Source organism: Myxocyprinus asiaticus, chromosome 4 (assembly GCF_019703515.2).
Source record: "Myxocyprinus asiaticus isolate MX2 ecotype Aquarium Trade chromosome 4, UBuf_Myxa_2, whole genome shotgun sequence".
Classification (NCBI taxonomy): Eukaryota; Metazoa; Chordata; class Actinopteri; order Cypriniformes; family Catostomidae; genus Myxocyprinus; species Myxocyprinus asiaticus.
In genome coordinates this window covers 44044730-44061279 of record NC_059347.1, presented here as the reverse complement: position 1 = coordinate 44061279, position 16550 = coordinate 44044730, and the positions used below count along the sequence as shown (strand labels likewise).

General features: G+C 37.7%; 1 protein-coding gene across 1 annotated transcript; it reads right to left on the bottom strand.

Annotated features, from left to right (window-relative positions):
- Positions 1–199: 199 nt before the first annotated feature.
- Positions 200–15899, bottom strand: LOC127439609 (transmembrane channel-like protein 2-B). Its single transcript, XM_051695802.1, has 20 exons — positions 15857–15899; positions 15305–15346; positions 14420–14831; positions 13352–13501; positions 9942–10032; positions 9762–9843; positions 9560–9666; positions 7919–8017; positions 7645–7787; positions 7009–7156; positions 6316–6510; positions 5730–5909; positions 5431–5592; positions 2778–2906; positions 2219–2286; positions 1754–1993; positions 1465–1590; positions 1200–1278; positions 989–1109; positions 200–732 (listed from the first exon to the last, which is right to left on the bottom strand). Exons 1-20 carry the CDS (start codon positions 15897–15899, stop codon positions 488–490), a joined length of 2862 nt encoding a protein of 953 aa, XP_051551762.1. The 3' UTR covers positions 200–487.
- Between the last annotated feature and the right edge of the window lie 651 nt (positions 15900–16550).

Below are 16550 nucleotides of genomic sequence, written 5' to 3'. Positions count from 1 at the left end.
ACAGATTTGTTCAACCAAAATCCTTTATTCCAGTAATATAAAGAAACATACAAATACATTTTACATTTACATTTTATGCAAGATTATATACAACTAAAGAGCCTCCTCACACTGTAAAAAGACTCCTCACACTGAAAAAATTGTTTCATGTGGTGACATCTAAATTAACTCATTATTTTCAAGTCAAAAATATTATTTAATATGTCCGAATCAACATGACTTCATTAGCTTACAACAATGACATTTTTTTTAAGGGTTAGATCAAGTTGAAATAACTCCTTAACTGCACATATAGTATTCTTTATTCTTCTTCTCTTTTTTTCTTTCTTTTTTTACAGAGTACAATGTCATTTGGTATGAGTTCCATATATAATGTAAAAATAAAATTGACTGATAAATGTGGATGATTGTGATTGGTGTGCATATCAAGTGTGAGTGGCTTTTTTTTATTTTTATTTTTTTAAGTGTGTGTGCCTATAAACATTCTTCAGTATCTTCGTGGTGGTGGTGGTCCACCTCTCCCTCTTCCTGTCCCTTGACCTGGTGGAGGTCCACGGCCATTACCTGGGAGAGGCCCGGGTGCCCTGGGACCAGGCGGGCGAGTCACTGGTGCCCGGGGATTTGCTGCAGCCAAAGACACTTCCTTCTGAACACGTACCCCTTTCCCACTGGCTGCAGCACCTGGTTTTCCTGTCACCTTTGGTGATTTGCTGAGCTGTTCTGATGGTTTCTCTGCAATGCAAATGGAGAGTTCATCCAAGGAACATACATTTCTTTGCGAATGAAGACAGTTGCACACTCTTATCAAGTTTAAAAATGAAAAATGTGTTTCAAGAGTTCAGAGGTGCCTTTTACGAAAAGACTCCTACAATGTTGTTGTGGTAGGATCACCAGTAGGGGAAGCTATTACAATTTTATTCAAGTATACAAGAACAGCAGAGACACAGCAAAGTCATGGCTAGCTAAACTAGATATTTAGCCCACTAACCAGTCTCTTCAGCCGATGGAGGTGGAATCAGAGACTTGCTGGGCAGAAGATCTTCCAGGTCTTTCATCACCTGATTGGTGCTGTCCTTGTTGTTCCTCCTGTTCTTTTCCTCATCTCTTTGCTAAATGATACAGCAGGTAAAAAGAAACAAATAGCTGATGCTGTTGATGTCAAACCACTTTATCAGAATTTACAAAAAAAGTTTACCAACCATTTGCATTTTCCGCTTTAAGTCCATGTTAGCATTCTGATATGCTTTGGACACAGCATTCAGGTAATAAATTGCCAACCTATCAGGGAGCAGATACATACAGTACATAAGATAGATGGACGGACAGACAGACAGACAGACAGACAGACAGACAGATAGATAGATAGATAGATAGATAGATAGATAGATAGATAGATAGATAGATAGATGGATGGCTGGTCATGTGATGAGGAAAAAAGAACTGAGCCTTTAAGTGACAACTCACACCATGAGCAGGACTGCAGAAATGATGAGGCCTGGATTGGAAGCATAACTGAAGATGTCTCCCATAAAGGCAGGCAAGTCTTTCTCTATAGTATCCGTGATCACATCATACATCTTTTCTTTACCACTGTTGACATAAATGGTTCATTCACAAAGGGTCACATTTTTTCTTATTTCAAATTGCTCAGGAAATTGGTGATACAAAGGAAAAATAAGAATGAACAATGCAGTGTCTGAGTTTACAGTGTACATTGTGAGTACATATGTGTGTGTTCGGGTTGAAGTGTTACCTGAATGGTCCACAGTCAAAGGAAGGTGACAGAGTCATGATAGAGTAGACCACAGGCATGAGACTCATGAAGAGGACAAGGAGGAGCAGTCCCATGTAGAAGTTATTAGAACGTGAGGCTTTGAACACTCTCTCATGTGGAACATTACAGGCCATCACTGCCCAACATTGGTAATACATGGAGCTTAGCAAACGCAACACATTTATGCCCACCAGACCAGGGGCATAGAATGCACCCATCCTGAAACACATACACATTTCTATCATGTTGGGGATTTTCCACTGACTTCTATTGTTTTCATACTGAGCCATTGATGTTTTCTATCCCCTACCTCTTAACCTACCCCTCACACAAAACTTTCTGCATTTTTATTTTCATTATGTCACACACATATTACTGCACCACTGACATCTTTACACTGTCAGTGGTATAGATGCTGTCTTTTCACTCCCTTAATTTTCTTACCAGATCATTCCCTGGTTGAAAATGAGCCCAAGTACATTACCACTGATGTCAAACTCTGCATAAGATGGCTGCAGAAACACAAACATGCACACACGTGGATAAGTATCTGTTCGCACTGAGGACAACACAGCAAAAGATGTCACTCTCTCTATCTCTGTAATTAAGTGCCCTGAATGGTGTACTGTGTCTCTCTGTGACTCTAGTTGTGAAGCTGCCCTATCGCCTATCCTGCCACCTCACATGGTGTTCAGTTGACCTCGAATGAGTGAGTAGTATGTTACAGATATCTAATGACAGGAAAATGAGGGCGAGAGGTCATAGCCATACGGAGCACAGTCATTTCTTGGCACTAAAAATCTCTTATTGTAAATACTTTATACCATACTGTTTCCTTATTACAAGTTCCTGGTCACTACCCTATTCTTGATGTGAATGTTTTGCATTGCTAAACTAAAATGTGTGATTAGATGAGGTCATCCTGTTCTCGAGAGCTGGGTTTCCACAGTGATACTTAAACATGAGTAACATGAGTAATAGCAGGGTTTGATGATGAACGTACAAAGCCAGCTTCCAGGTCCCAACACCAGCAATAGTTGAGGAAGCGCACTATCAGGGCCCGTAAGAAGTCCCCAATCAGAATGGTCAGATATGTCACCTGAATATCTGATACTGTGAGCTTCACAAACTCCTATAAGAAAAACAAACAGCAGGAAATAAACAGCGAGACAATTTAATTTTAAGTACATGAATGAAAATCATTGGCTGTTGTTGACAGTTCTGAAAGATTTTCATGACGCTATGAAATTGACACCCGCTTGGCCAAATGCGGGTACTTTTACGCAGTGGCAGGTATTGTGGCAGGTGACCTGTAGCTACTGTATGAGGCCGTTCACACTGAAAAAGTTATGCGTCCATCTGTGCCGTTTTTCAGTTGTTTTCTATGTAAAATGTACTGTGGCCCAGGGGTGCACAGCACAACAAAATTAGCAAAGAAAATAAAAGCTGAAAACACAAATGAATTAAACCACAACAGAACGAAATTAAGCCACAACCAAAGTTCCTCTTAAGGCAAGTCAGTCCACTCTGTGGCCATCTTTGGAATGCTCCCAGGCAGGCTGGGCAGCTATTTTCAATGTAAACAAGCGGCATAAAAGTACAGGTCCTATGTACTTGAATAATAATAACTTTATAATAACTTTATTTTTATAGCACCTTTTAGCAATTTAGCAGTGCTTCACCAAACATAAAATCAAAACACACTCAGTAAAACCCAAGGTAAAAAATTAAATTCACAAAGTAGTAAAAGTAAGTCTACAAATGAGTTTTTAAACAAGACTTAAAAACAGACACAGATTCAGCAGATCTAATATCCCAGGGCAGGCTCTTCTATAATCGTGGGGCCTTCGCTTCAAAAGCTCTATCACTTTTGTTTTGCATCTTGATCTTGAAAAAGCCAACAGTTCATGACAAGATCTAAAAGGTCTAACCGTTTTGTAAGGTCTTAAAAGTTCTGCTAAATATTCTGGTGCTACATCACGTAGTGCTTTATATGATTTATAAAATCTTAAAATCAACCCTAATATGAATTGGTAGCCAATGCAAGGAAGCCAATACTGGTGTAATATGATTAGAAAACCTAGTTTGTGTCAAAAGTCTAGCTGCAGCATTTTGCACTGTTTGAAGCCATGTAAAAGTGCATTGATTTAAAGTTGAAAACAGGGCATTTCATTAATCAAGACGAGACGAAATAAAAGCATGGTCTCATCTTTGAAATGTTCCTTAACTGATAAAAACAAGACTGAACTAACTTCCTAACGTGATATTCAAAGTTTTAATTAGTATCAAATTAGACGGCCAAATTTCTCACCACCTGCTGAATATTTGGGAACACCTTATTAAGTGCTGACTCAATCTGACTTTTTTCAAAAACATGACCGATTATAACAACCTGTTTTATCAGTATTTAACTGAAGAAAATTACATGCCATCCAATTTTTTATATCTGCTATGCAAGCTTAAAGAACATTTAAATTAGTCAGATCATTAGGATTCAACGACAAATACAACTGTAGGTCATCTGCATATCAATGAACATTTATGTTGAATTTCCAAATCAAAGAACCAAGCGGTAACATACAGTTTATAGAGAATTCCACAAATAGGAAACAAACCAATCTAAAGCTTGAATGGGGAAAGTCCGAAATCTCCAAAACGGTTGGTTAAGATTATGATCAAAGAAAGTATTCAAATAAGCAGTAAATTCTGACAACAATGGTTTAATTAGTGCTTCTTTTGCTCAGATCACACCAAAAAAGCAAAAATTTTCAGGCTGGTTCAACTAATGCGCATGTGCTTTCTCAAGTTGACTGACAGGGAATGTCTGTATCTAAAAAGTGATTGGCTCTTTCACCTGTAAGACGGGACTGCCATTTCTACATCCGACTACAACACAATGAAATTAAGCCACAACACAGTGAAAAAACTATAATTAAGCCACAACACAGCGAAAAACCTACAATACAATGAAAAAGGCACAGCACAACAATATTAAGCCACAACACAATGAAATTAAGCCACAACACAATGGAAAAACCACAACACAACAAAAACATAACAGAAAAGCAACAGCACAACAAAATTAAACCACAACAAAGTAAATTTAAGCCACAGCACAATGGAAAAGCCAAAGCACAATTGAAATTAAACCACAACATAACAAAAGTATCAGAAAAGGCTTAATTTCATTGTGTTGTGGCTTAATTTCATTGTGTTTCCAGCTTCTCTTCTCTTTGCTTTGCTAATGTTTTTGTGTTGTGCACCCCTGAGCCACAGTAATACATGTGCTTGACGGATATCTTTGACCGTTGCATCTCGCTGTTTTTTCAGCATCTCGTGCTGGAGTTTTTTAGATGATATATCAACTTAAGAAGAACTACAACTTTAAAAACGTGTTCTGTTCTATTCGATGCCCTGCGTTGCTAGCTTTTTAGTGCAAGAACAAGTTCGGTCTGAACGGCCCCTTACGTCTTGGATTGACTTTTTTTTTTTTTTTTTTTTACAAGAAATGCCAAATTAACTGTTTTTCAGATTAACTCAAACCATCTCAGGGGATATTCTGAGGTTGGTCCATGGTGTGACTGGTAGGCAAAAAAAGTTAATTTCGTACCCTGATTGTTACTGATAATGACAGTGGTGGTGATGACGGTACCTACAATGCCAACTTCTGTCTCCCAGCAGGGACCCCTGATGACATCAGCAGGGGCGATGTCTGGAGGAGGAATGTTTTCCGTAACATTGTGCTGTAAGGTGTAGTTGGCGTAGTATTCATTAAGAGCCCAGATGGTTTCATTTCTGATAAATTTCTCATTTTCAAGCTGTGAACATATAATACAAGAGAAATTATTCACACAAAATGTACCAGCATAGGTAGTGAATCTATAAAGATGCATCCCATTCAAGTAATATCACCTTTTTATTATATTCATGAACACAGAGAAATATCTAGTCATACCTTAGCATTGACCTCATCAAACAGCGCAAACAGGAAAGTGTAGAGGTTGCCCAGAAAGAGGGCAAAGATTCTAGCCAGCTGCCATTTCAGTGCGATTCGAGGGTGATAGTCTTCGAGCTCCGCTATAACCTCAAACAGAGGTGGACACACCAAGCCCAACAGTGACATGACAATTTCAACCTGATCGATGGAGAAAACATGGTTTCAGAACTCTGATAACCATAAAAAATAAGCTTCAATCTATTCTACCTTCTTGAGGACATCTCATCATTATATAGCTCTTATTGCTCAAATTTAAAGGGTTAAAACTCTGTCATCCTTTACTTCTATGGAAAACAAAAGGAGATGTTTAGCAGAATATTAGTGACTGACAGCCTGAGTTCCCTTTCCTTTTCATTGTATGGAAAAAAGAGCAGTATTAACTTTCTCCAGAATTTTTCCTCCTGTGTTCTACAGAAGAAAGAAAGTCATAGGGGTTTGGAACAACATGAGGGTGAGTATTTGACAACAGACAACTATCCCTTAAAATAAAAACAGTCACAATTTAAAGGTACAATTTAAAATGTAAAAAATTAATAACGGGTACCTCATTTTTTTGAAGCCATGTCAAATCATTCCTGTCCTTTTTGGAAAAATCTTGAGATCTTTTGACCACAAAATAGATTAGGTATCCACTCCCACCCAAGCAGCACAGGATGAGAGTGTTGGCTATGACACGTAGAAACCTGCGCAGGTGAATATTCTCATCCTTTAGGTTTTCCTGCTCATCCACTATAGATTCCTGAGGGAAGAAAAAGAGAACATTCTGAACTTTTACACCTTTTTTAAGCTCCACCAAGACCTTATTCACAGTAGTGCCATCTTTTAAAGGGAATTACATTGAGGCTGTGAGGGATAGACCTACCATCTCTTCAATGGCAATCACACGGTATAAAGCTGTAAAAAGCTCCTAGATCACATCTGATTTTCCACAACTAATGTTGTCAAGAGTTTTTTGTCTACTGAATGTTCTTGGAAAGATGTTTTTTTCAATATTTGGCCTGTGGAATGATCCAAAAACACTTTAAACTGCAGTACAACCCATTGAAGAGACTATGTCTATCCCTCACATTGTCATTCTCATCAAAAAATCAAAGATGGCGCTGCTATGAATTAGGTCTATAAGACTCAACTTGATCAAGCAAGTCTTGATGTGATCAATCTGGTGGTACAGAACAGACCACTCTTTGATTCTGTTATATGGTACATTATAGGCAGAATCCATGATGTTGTCTTTAACCTTGAAGCTTGTGGTGATGGAGGCAAACTTGTTGTCAGCTGTCTCTGGGTTTCCTATAAGGTAATCCCAGCTAGTGAACAGCTTCCAGCAAAAGGTGAAGGAACCTTCCTCTGCTCCATCTCCTCCCTCATTGGCATTTCTTGCCATTCTAAGAGAAGAAAGCAAGTGATTTGTTAAAGGGATAGTTCACCCAAAAATGTAGAAAAATGTGCTGATAAATTTTAGGTTGTTTCTCACGATAATCTATCGTATGCCCTCAGAAGACTTGCAATATGATGCACGAGCTGCATGGACTACTTTTATGATGATTTTGTTTTGTTTTTTTAAGCTTTTAAGTACTGTAAATCACTATCAACTGCTATTGTACTCAGAACACAGACCGGGATATTCATGATTTATTTTGAATTTGTGTTCCCTATAAGAAAGAAAGTCATACAGATTTGGAACGACATAATGAGTGTGAGAAAATTATGACAGAAATGTCACTCTGGGGTGAATTATTCCTTTAAGAAAAGGAAATTAGTCATTAAGTCCACACCATCAACAGCAGGAGCTCTGTCATTCGGAAAACATCATCATATAGGGTTACTTTGTTTTTGCTGCATTGTGAGGTTTTCCTATAGTCATTAGACTCACGTTCTAATAACCACCATCAGACTGTAGCCAAATATCCCAACACCAACCAACAAATATGATAGGGGTAGCCGGAACTGCAGGAATCCAATGGTTCGTTGATTATTGTAGTAACCATAAAACAGAATAGAGTACTTGCAATAACCCTGAAAAAAAAAAATAATAATAACAAAAACAATTTTAAAAGGGGCAGTCCACATCAAAAGTAACCTCACACATGCTTTCAACATAAAAGCCAATAGGCTGCTATGAGATAAATAGTAAATAAAATCCTTACTCCAAACTCAAATAAGACAGAGAAGTCCATGGCACTGTCCTGCTCATCTCTGGGGACCGTTTTTCTGGGAAGGGAGCCATAAGGCATGCCCATCAGAACCTCCAATGATAGAGAGAATATGTTATAAATGATGTACACTCACATGAGATTGACTCCAGTCAAGTGGACTAGATAAAGCTATTTTATTCTATGTAAGGTGGGCACCCTCTCATGGTGGTTGCCAGGTTGAGATCACATTACCAGTTGAATGCTACTCACTTTATCTTAGAACCCCACCTTACCCCCACCACCCCCCATAGTCAGACAATTTCTAATGCAAAATAAATGTATGTGGGTGACAAACATATCTGCGAATAGAATATTTCAACAATGGCATAGGTAACCAGAAACCATTGCTTATGCATGTTCCTGCATCCATTCCAACAGGTGTCAGTATGAAGTCCAATGCAATTGTTGTATCATCAAGCAAAACATAAAAAATATATATATATTTAGTGCCCCTTTAAGTCATTGTTGATCTTTCTTTATGTAATCAATGTCTTAATGGAAAACATATATTGTTGAAACAAAAGTGCCTATTAAAGGAATTTTCTGGGTTCAATACAAGTTTAGCTTAATCAACAGCATTTTTTTCACAGTCTGTCTCCCTCATCATCTTCAAGGACTCTTATTTTGAAGTTTTCCTTCATTTCCCATAGTGCACTGCCCTCATTTCGTCCATCTGTTTCTTATTATCCTCACCTGTATTCCATTCACTCATTAGTTCCTTTTGTATAAATATCCTCTAGTTTTATCCAGTCCTTGAAGTGATATGTTATGAAGTGTTGTGTTGAGTTAAGCTTTGATGGTTCAATTTTGTATTTGTTCCACTCCAGCGATTACTATTGTTGAGCCTTTTGTTTGTTTCCACTCCAGCGTTTGTTCTACTCCAATGATTACTATTAAAGGGTTTGAAAGTTAATCTACTCCTGCGTCTCCTGTCTTCCTCTTCCACTCCTAGACACCCAATGTTACACATTTGGGGCATTATGTTGATTAACACACACAAAAAAATTTGACTCGTGCCTCCTTTTCTTTAAAAAAAAGCAAATCGAGGTAACAGTGAGGCACTCACAATGGAAGTGAATGGGGGCAATTTGGAGGGTTTAAAGACAGAATCTGAAGCTTATAATTTTATAAAAGTACTTAATTCTGTTGAAACTCGTGTATTATTTGAGCTGTAAAGTTTTATTAAATCATTGTTTTTATGGTTGTTTTTGGGTTTAGAGTTAAAGGTGTTATGTTGTCATGGCAATGAAATTTGTAAAATTGGACAACTTTACACAGAAAATGTGTGAAAGCAATTTTTTCACACTAAAATCATGTTAACATGCATATTGTGTATGTCGTGTGGCTATACTTTTATAACAGTGAGAATTTTAATGTTTACGGATTGACCCATTCACTTTCATTGTAAGTGCCTCAGCATTACCCAGATTATTGCTTCCTTTTTTTTTTTTTTTTTTTTTTTTTAAAAGTCAAAACCAATTTTTGTTGTAATCAATATTACGCCATAAATGCTGTCTATTGAGCTTATCGTATATTGAACCCGTAATATACCTTTAAGGATTTTAAGCATAGACCTTAGCATCATAATCTTACCTCGGGAATAACAACAAGTCCAAACACAAATCCAAAGAGTACAAGGTTTAGTCCATACATCCACCGAAGGAAAATGAAATAGGAGGCAACAGATGACCCAAAGTGACCTGTGAGAATGAAACAGATGAGAGGACTGTCCTACATCTATAAATAAGTAGCCAAATCTTGATAAACAGATAATTAAACAAAGAGATCAACAGACTTTCAACTTCTTTTATCCTGCTCTCCCAGGGAATGCAGGCTGTCTTGAAGTTTTCAAAGTCTCTGTTGAACTTAATTAATTTCTGGAAAACAAGGAATGAATTATGAAGAAGTTAGGAAACTGAGTTTATATAATGGCCATAAAGTATAACATATCAATATGAGACATGTAGGGTTGTACCTTGGTCATCATGACTTTGAATGCATAGAGTCTCCTCCCTTTTCCTTTTCCCAAGGCCCCTTCAAACTTCTCCACAAACTCCTGAGCTTCTCTAACAGTTAATACAAATTGAGAATTGTATCAAAGGGATAGTTCACCTAAAAATGAAAACTCTGTAATCATTCACTCACCCTCATTTTGTTCCAAACTTGTATGACTCTCTTTCTTCCGTGGAACACAAAAGGAGATGTTAGCCAAATGTTAAACTCACCATCCATTTTCACTGTATGGAAAAAAGATGAAATGAAAGTGAATGGTGACTGTGGCTAGCACTCTGCCTAACATCTTTTGTGTTCCATGGAAGAAAGAGAGTCATACAAGTTTGGAACAACATGAAGGTGAGTGAATGATAAGTTTAGATTTTTGGGTGAATTATCCCTTTAACACATAAATAAACTCAGCTTTAATTAAATTCAGAGCGACTCTGCATTCTCACTTGTATGACAGTAACTAAACAAATGTGCAAGCATTTACTGTAGTTTCCGTTTCAGATTTCAGTGGAGCACCCTTTTCGTCATATATTTGCACATTACACATACATGTAGAACAGGGAAAGACCAATCCGTTGAGATATTTGTTGACTGTGCTTGTGCTTATTACGAAGTTAATCAGTATGACCATTCAACATTGTGCAGTAAGCACCAGAGACGACACCAAGGAAAATATCATCTTTCACTTACAACCTTCAAACACTGTAACTTGATCCTACAGCCAATTAATTAATTAATCGATGCATAATGAATGTGAATAGTGCAAACGGGATGGAGACTGAATGTGGTTTGTGAGAGCTATGACAGGGCAAACACACATTACTTAATGTTTTAGGTGGGGTGAGGATGGAAATGCATGGACATTGGATAACTTAGGAGATCTCAACATTACTACTGGTGAACTACTGTATCCCTTTAAATCCATACAGAGAGAATTACAGCAATTAAACTGCAGTGTAATTATGTTAAAAAGCATCTTTTTTTTTTTTTATCCCCTTTTCTCCCCAGTTTGGCTTACCCACTGCTTACTAGGTCCTCATGGTGGCGCAGTTACTCACTTCAATCTGGGTGATGGAGGACATGTCTCAGTTGCCTCCACTTCTGAGATAGTCAATCCATGCATCTTATCACGTGACTCGCTGCGCATGACACCGCGGAGACTCGCAGCATGTGGAGGCTCATGCTATTCTCCGCAATCCATGCACAACTTACCACACACCCCACTGAGAGTCAGAACCACTAATGGCGACCACAAGGAGGTTACCCCATGTGACTCTACCCTCCCTAGCAACCGGGTCAATTTGGATGCTTAGAAGACCTGGCTGGAGTCACTCAGCACACCCTTGATTTGAACTTGTGACTCCAGGGGTGGTAGTCAGTGTCAATAATCGCTGAGCTACCCAGGCCCCCCCGAAGCATCTTTTTTAATCTGTAGTAGGTCAAATTAACAGCTGTGTAGTGATTTTGACCTTTTGTACTTTTTGCTTTTTGTACTTTTTTACCATGGCACTTCGTACAAGGACCACTAAAAGCAACTACAGTATACCCAAACATGCATGCCCTCAAACAGAAACATTAGCATGCATAAAACAGTGTGAACCTCATAAAACTGTAACATACCTCTACAAGAGGTAACCTCTCCTGCACTCCCTTAGAAGCTTTGCCAAATGAATGTGATCTTTGTCTGGGGCCACAGTTTCTTTCCCTACAACTCCAGTGCCCAGACTACTGTTGCTTTCTTGGGCAGAGTGTCTGTCTCTACTAACTTCGGAGGGCACTTGTCCAAACTCTCACTTGTCACCCACACAGGTCAATTCCACTGGGCAGTCTGAGGTAAAGGTTCAGCCGGAGGCCACTGAGTAATGAATGCATTTGCATAGCATCCATGTCAAGCGTTTTATCTCAAAGTGCAAATACATTTTGGATGATGGTGATTCCTGAGGGACATCTTCTTACTATTAATTATTAGCTTTTTGTGCTAATAATTTGAGTTCACTTAAAAATGAAATTTCCGTCATCATTTAATCTGTCTCATATTGTTCCAAACCTGTATGACTTCCTTGCTTTCATGGAACACAAAAAGAAAAGTGTGTTGTGCAGTATTTTAGGGACTGACAGCCTCAGTCACCATTTACTTTTATTGCATCGTTTTTCCCCATAAAATTAAAAGTGAGTAGTGACTGCGGCTGACAGTCCCTAAAATTCTGCACAACACACTTTTCTTTTTGTGTTCCACGAAAGCAAGGACGTCATACAGCTTTACTGACAAGTGCCACACCCCATCATACATGAACATATTTACCTTTAGCGCACTAATAGTGTGTTGTGCGAGCAACTTCCAAGACCGGGGTTCTGGCATCATAGGAACCAGGAAGTAATCGTGTTTATATAAACAATGGTGAGCGCAATTCAAAGATTGCATTTTCGCTTTAAAATTAAATTTTTATGGCTCTAACAATTACGTTTAGGGTTGGGGTTTATGTTAGGGGTAGAGTTAATAAAATGTGCATTCCTTTGTATTATATCATTTACTCTGTGAACATTTTATCTGGAAATTGGAGCTCTTCCAGCTTAAGCTACTGGAGGCAGTGTTTCAAATTTAAAGGTGCACTCAGTAACTTTTTGCTTGTGTTATCTTGGATTTAAAGTGAAACCTAGTGGCCTGGATGCAGCATCATTCAAAATCAATAGTTTTCAGTTACAGATGCCATTGTAGAAATTCACTATTCACAATTAGCCATGATTAATTTAATCCAAGAGTGAAAGTGTCCAATAACAAGATGGTTTTTGAGATTAAGCGAGTAGTATTCAGCTGGTCATGTGATTCTAAAATTGCAGCCCCCATAAGGGCGCCCCTGCCCCATGCAGAATAAAACAGCTTTTATAAGGTTACTGATAAGACTAGAGTCCTCATCTCATGTGAGTGGTCATGATTTAATACATACTGTATGTTTCAAAATTACAATTAATTTCTTTAGGAGTAAAAGTTTTGTAATGGGAAAAAGATTACTGAGTGCACCTTTAAGCACAGACTGATTTTGGCAGCAAAACTTTCCAAAACTTTTTGAGGTTGAATATCCCCCATACCAGCCATTTTTCAAACAACTTTCAAACACATGCTTTCTCTAAAAACATAGTTTTCATCACAAGGAATATGTAGCCAGTAAGAGCACCTTTAAACCTCAGCTTAAAGTGCACCAAGAGTTCAGAAGATTTAAGAAAGCAGCAGCACAGCAACTTGTAAGCTTTAATGAAGCAAATAAGCATGAAACTCGTGCTAAACAACTAAACATCAATAGAGGTAGTGGTTGCCAAGTCAAGAGACGATAGTATCATTATCACAGATTGAGAGAAAAATAAGTGGAGGGAAATCCATTTTACTTTAGGCACTTGAGTCTCCTCTTCATGCGCCAGGGTTTGTTCCGAAGAGTCGCTATCAGCTTTTTCTTCTCCTCCACCTCCTCTTTTAGTCGTGCCATCTCTCCCTCAGACATAGACTCGTCATCTGAATCGCTGTTGGAGGATGAACTGCTGTAGAACAAAGCCATCAGAGACCCCAGGATCAGCAGTCCATACAGTCCAGTTTCACAGTATTGTCCACAAGGATATTGGTGTTGTTTTGGTGCATAAAATTAATTCTTGTCAGCAAGATGATAATGAACAGCACTTCCAGATCATCAGTTGGAAGGCAAAGAATAATAATAAAAACAAATTTTTTTAAATAAATTAAATGTCTTAACCAAAAATGGATAGCTCTGGCAAAATACTGTATTGCATTGTTGGTTGAAGTGACAAAAATGTCTGGCTATAAGAAATGTAATCAATTTGTTAATCATTCAGTCTATCAGTAATATTTACAATATATGGCCAATATGTGGACACCCAAACACTGCAACCATATGTGCTTATTGAGCAATTAATTTCAAAATCTTTTGCATTTATAGGAAGTTGATCCTCCAAAAGAGCTTTCACTCTTCTGGAAAGGTTTTCCACTAGATGTTGGAACATGGCTGTGGGGATTTGCTCCTATTAGGAAAATTGAACATCAGTGAGGTCATGCACAGATGTTGGACAGTGAGTTCTGTCTGGCTCTCAGTCGGAATTCCAATTCATCCTAAAGCAGGTGTTTAGGGTTCAGGTCTGGGCTTTGTGCAGGCCAGTCAAGTTCTCTCATGCTAGACTTAGTAATTCATTTCTTTGGCCCAAACTGTTGACTCAAAGTTGGAAACGCACAAATTTCTAGAATGTCATTGTGTGCCATAGCATCACTGGAAAGGGCCTGTGAAAACCTGACAATTAGAAGGGGGGTGTCCACATACTTTTGGTCATGTAATGAATATATTAGTAACATGTACTGTATATCACTTACATAATGACAATCACAATAATAAAAAATATTAGGAAAACAGCATATATTTTGCAAATGCTTAGAGCTAAAGAATACTGCACCTGCTGTGTTTGCCTTTATTCTTTTTCTTATCCTTATCATCCTTTTCCTTATCTTTCCCTCCTTTGCCGGCAGCTTTGCCATTTCCTTTCTTCTCCTTGCTATTCTCCTCCTCTTTCTCCTTCTTACTTGCTCCTTTTCTTCCTCCTTTTCTTGTATTTCCCTTCTCCTCTTCACTCTCATCCTCTGAATCATCTTTCTTGGCAACCCTCTTTTTCACACTCACTGCTTTCTTTCTTCTTGGTTTTTGCTCTTCCTCACTCTCCTCCTCGCTTTCCTCCTTCTTTCTGCTTTTCCTCTTCCGTGGAGCCTCCTCCTCCTCCTCGCTCTCCTCACTTTCTGCCGGCTTGGCTTTCTTTCCCCGAGCTACAGGCTTTGGTTTCCTCCTGCCTTTTGCTCTTTTATTTGAATCCACTGGAAAGATTTAGGAAACATCTGTGTATTTATATTGACAAAATCCTTGAATGGATAGTATACCCAAAAATGTAACCTTTGTTGTCATTTACTCACCCGCAGATTGTGCCAACCTGCATTATTTTCTTTCTTCCATAGAACATAAAGGGAGATGTTAAGCAGAACATTAGGGACTGACAACCTCATAAGCCATCATTTGCTTTAATTGTATGAAAAAAGATTAAATAAAAGTGAATGTTGTCTAAGGCGGCTGTCAGTCCTTTAATATTCTGCCTTACATCTCCCTTTGTGTTCCACAGAAGTAAAAAAAGAAAAAAAAAAAAAAAAAAAAAAATGGAACAACATAAGGGTGAGTAAATTATGACAATTTTTATTTTTGTGTGAAATATCCCTTTAAAGAATAATTTAAAGGATTATATAAAACTGAGTACAAATCTTCTAAAATTTTAACTCTCTTCTTCTTCAAGACTTACCCTCAGTTCCACTATCAAATTCTGCGTCACATTCGATTCCAACTGTAACATGAACACATAAACATACACTTTATTAATAATCCTATGTTTCACAATAACTCAGTTTGTTGTATAGTAGCTTCTTTTAAACACCTGTCTTATGTCTATTTCTTTACAGTACATTATAAACATCCTGACAACTAGTTGTATTTTATGGCATATATTTCACACACTTTGGTTGCTGTGTTCATTGAAAAATTAAAATATATAGCATATTACATATAATCGTGTCACTTAAGTGGCATTAATCAAATACTGACTCGACAAAGCCAGTGGTACACAATAGCAAACATGTAATTTTCAGTATTAAAATCATAAGTGACATCAACTGTCATAATATAGCTAAATGGAAAATAACTTAACCAGTAAATCCACATGTACATCTGACACTGCTTGGCAAAGTTTACTAATCCATTTGAAATACTCCCAAAAACACACAACTTTAATTAAAATGCATCAGAATTATGCATTTTAATTATGCATGATTATTGCTCGACATTCAAATCTACTTACCATCATCCATGCTTATTTTAATTTGATTTGTTCTGCGTGGCATTTTGCTGGTTTGAATTGTCCTGTTATTCAGACTTGTGAGGCATCTAGAGCTGATGATGATACACCCTGACTGTCAGGTGGGTCTCTGTTAACAGGTGCTCCACTCCTAAAAAAAGGCATCAAATGTCTCCTTGACTACAGTGAATGGTAGTCAAGATCTAAAGCCCTGCTGTATGAGCCAGTACACAAAACACCAGTAAATGGGGCAGATAAAAGTTAAAAATAATCAGAGAACAATCAAAGTACTTTTCCAAAAGTACATGACCCCAAAACACACAAACAAGCCACAGCTTCCACTGTACTAAGTTATTTCATTAATTAAGGGGGTTACTTTACCATTTTTAAGGCTGGAAGCCAATAATATGACAGGAACATCCTGTATATGCCAAAAAACATGTCAATACTATACATAATGTTGATTTAAGGAAAGTGAGCTGAACTAACTTAAAATGCTTTCATTATACCTTCATGACGAATCCCTGCAAAAAAAAAAAAAAAAAAAAGTTCAATAGCATCTATATTTAAACTTAAATGTGGATACAGTATAACTCCACCTAGTAAATAATGCAGAAAGAATTAGACTGTTAAATTATGTGTAATGCTGATTAAATCATTCTTTCTTGAAGGTAGTCACAGTTTTTCCATAGTTGGT

Excerpts from the sequence above, each read along its gene's own strand:
- LOC127439609 (XM_051695802.1), bottom strand. The coding sequence starts at position 15,899 with ATGCCACGCAGAACAAATCAAATTAAAATAAGCATGGATGATG. Across the intron at positions 9,667-9,761 it reads CAGGATAAAAGAAGTTGAAA|GTCACTTTGGGTCATCTGTT; the intron begins GTCTGTTGATCT and ends TCATTCTCACAG. Across the intron at positions 1,110-1,199 it reads TAAAGCGGAAAATGCAAATG|CAAAGAGATGAGGAAAAGAA; the intron begins GTTGGTAAACTT and ends TGTATCATTTAG.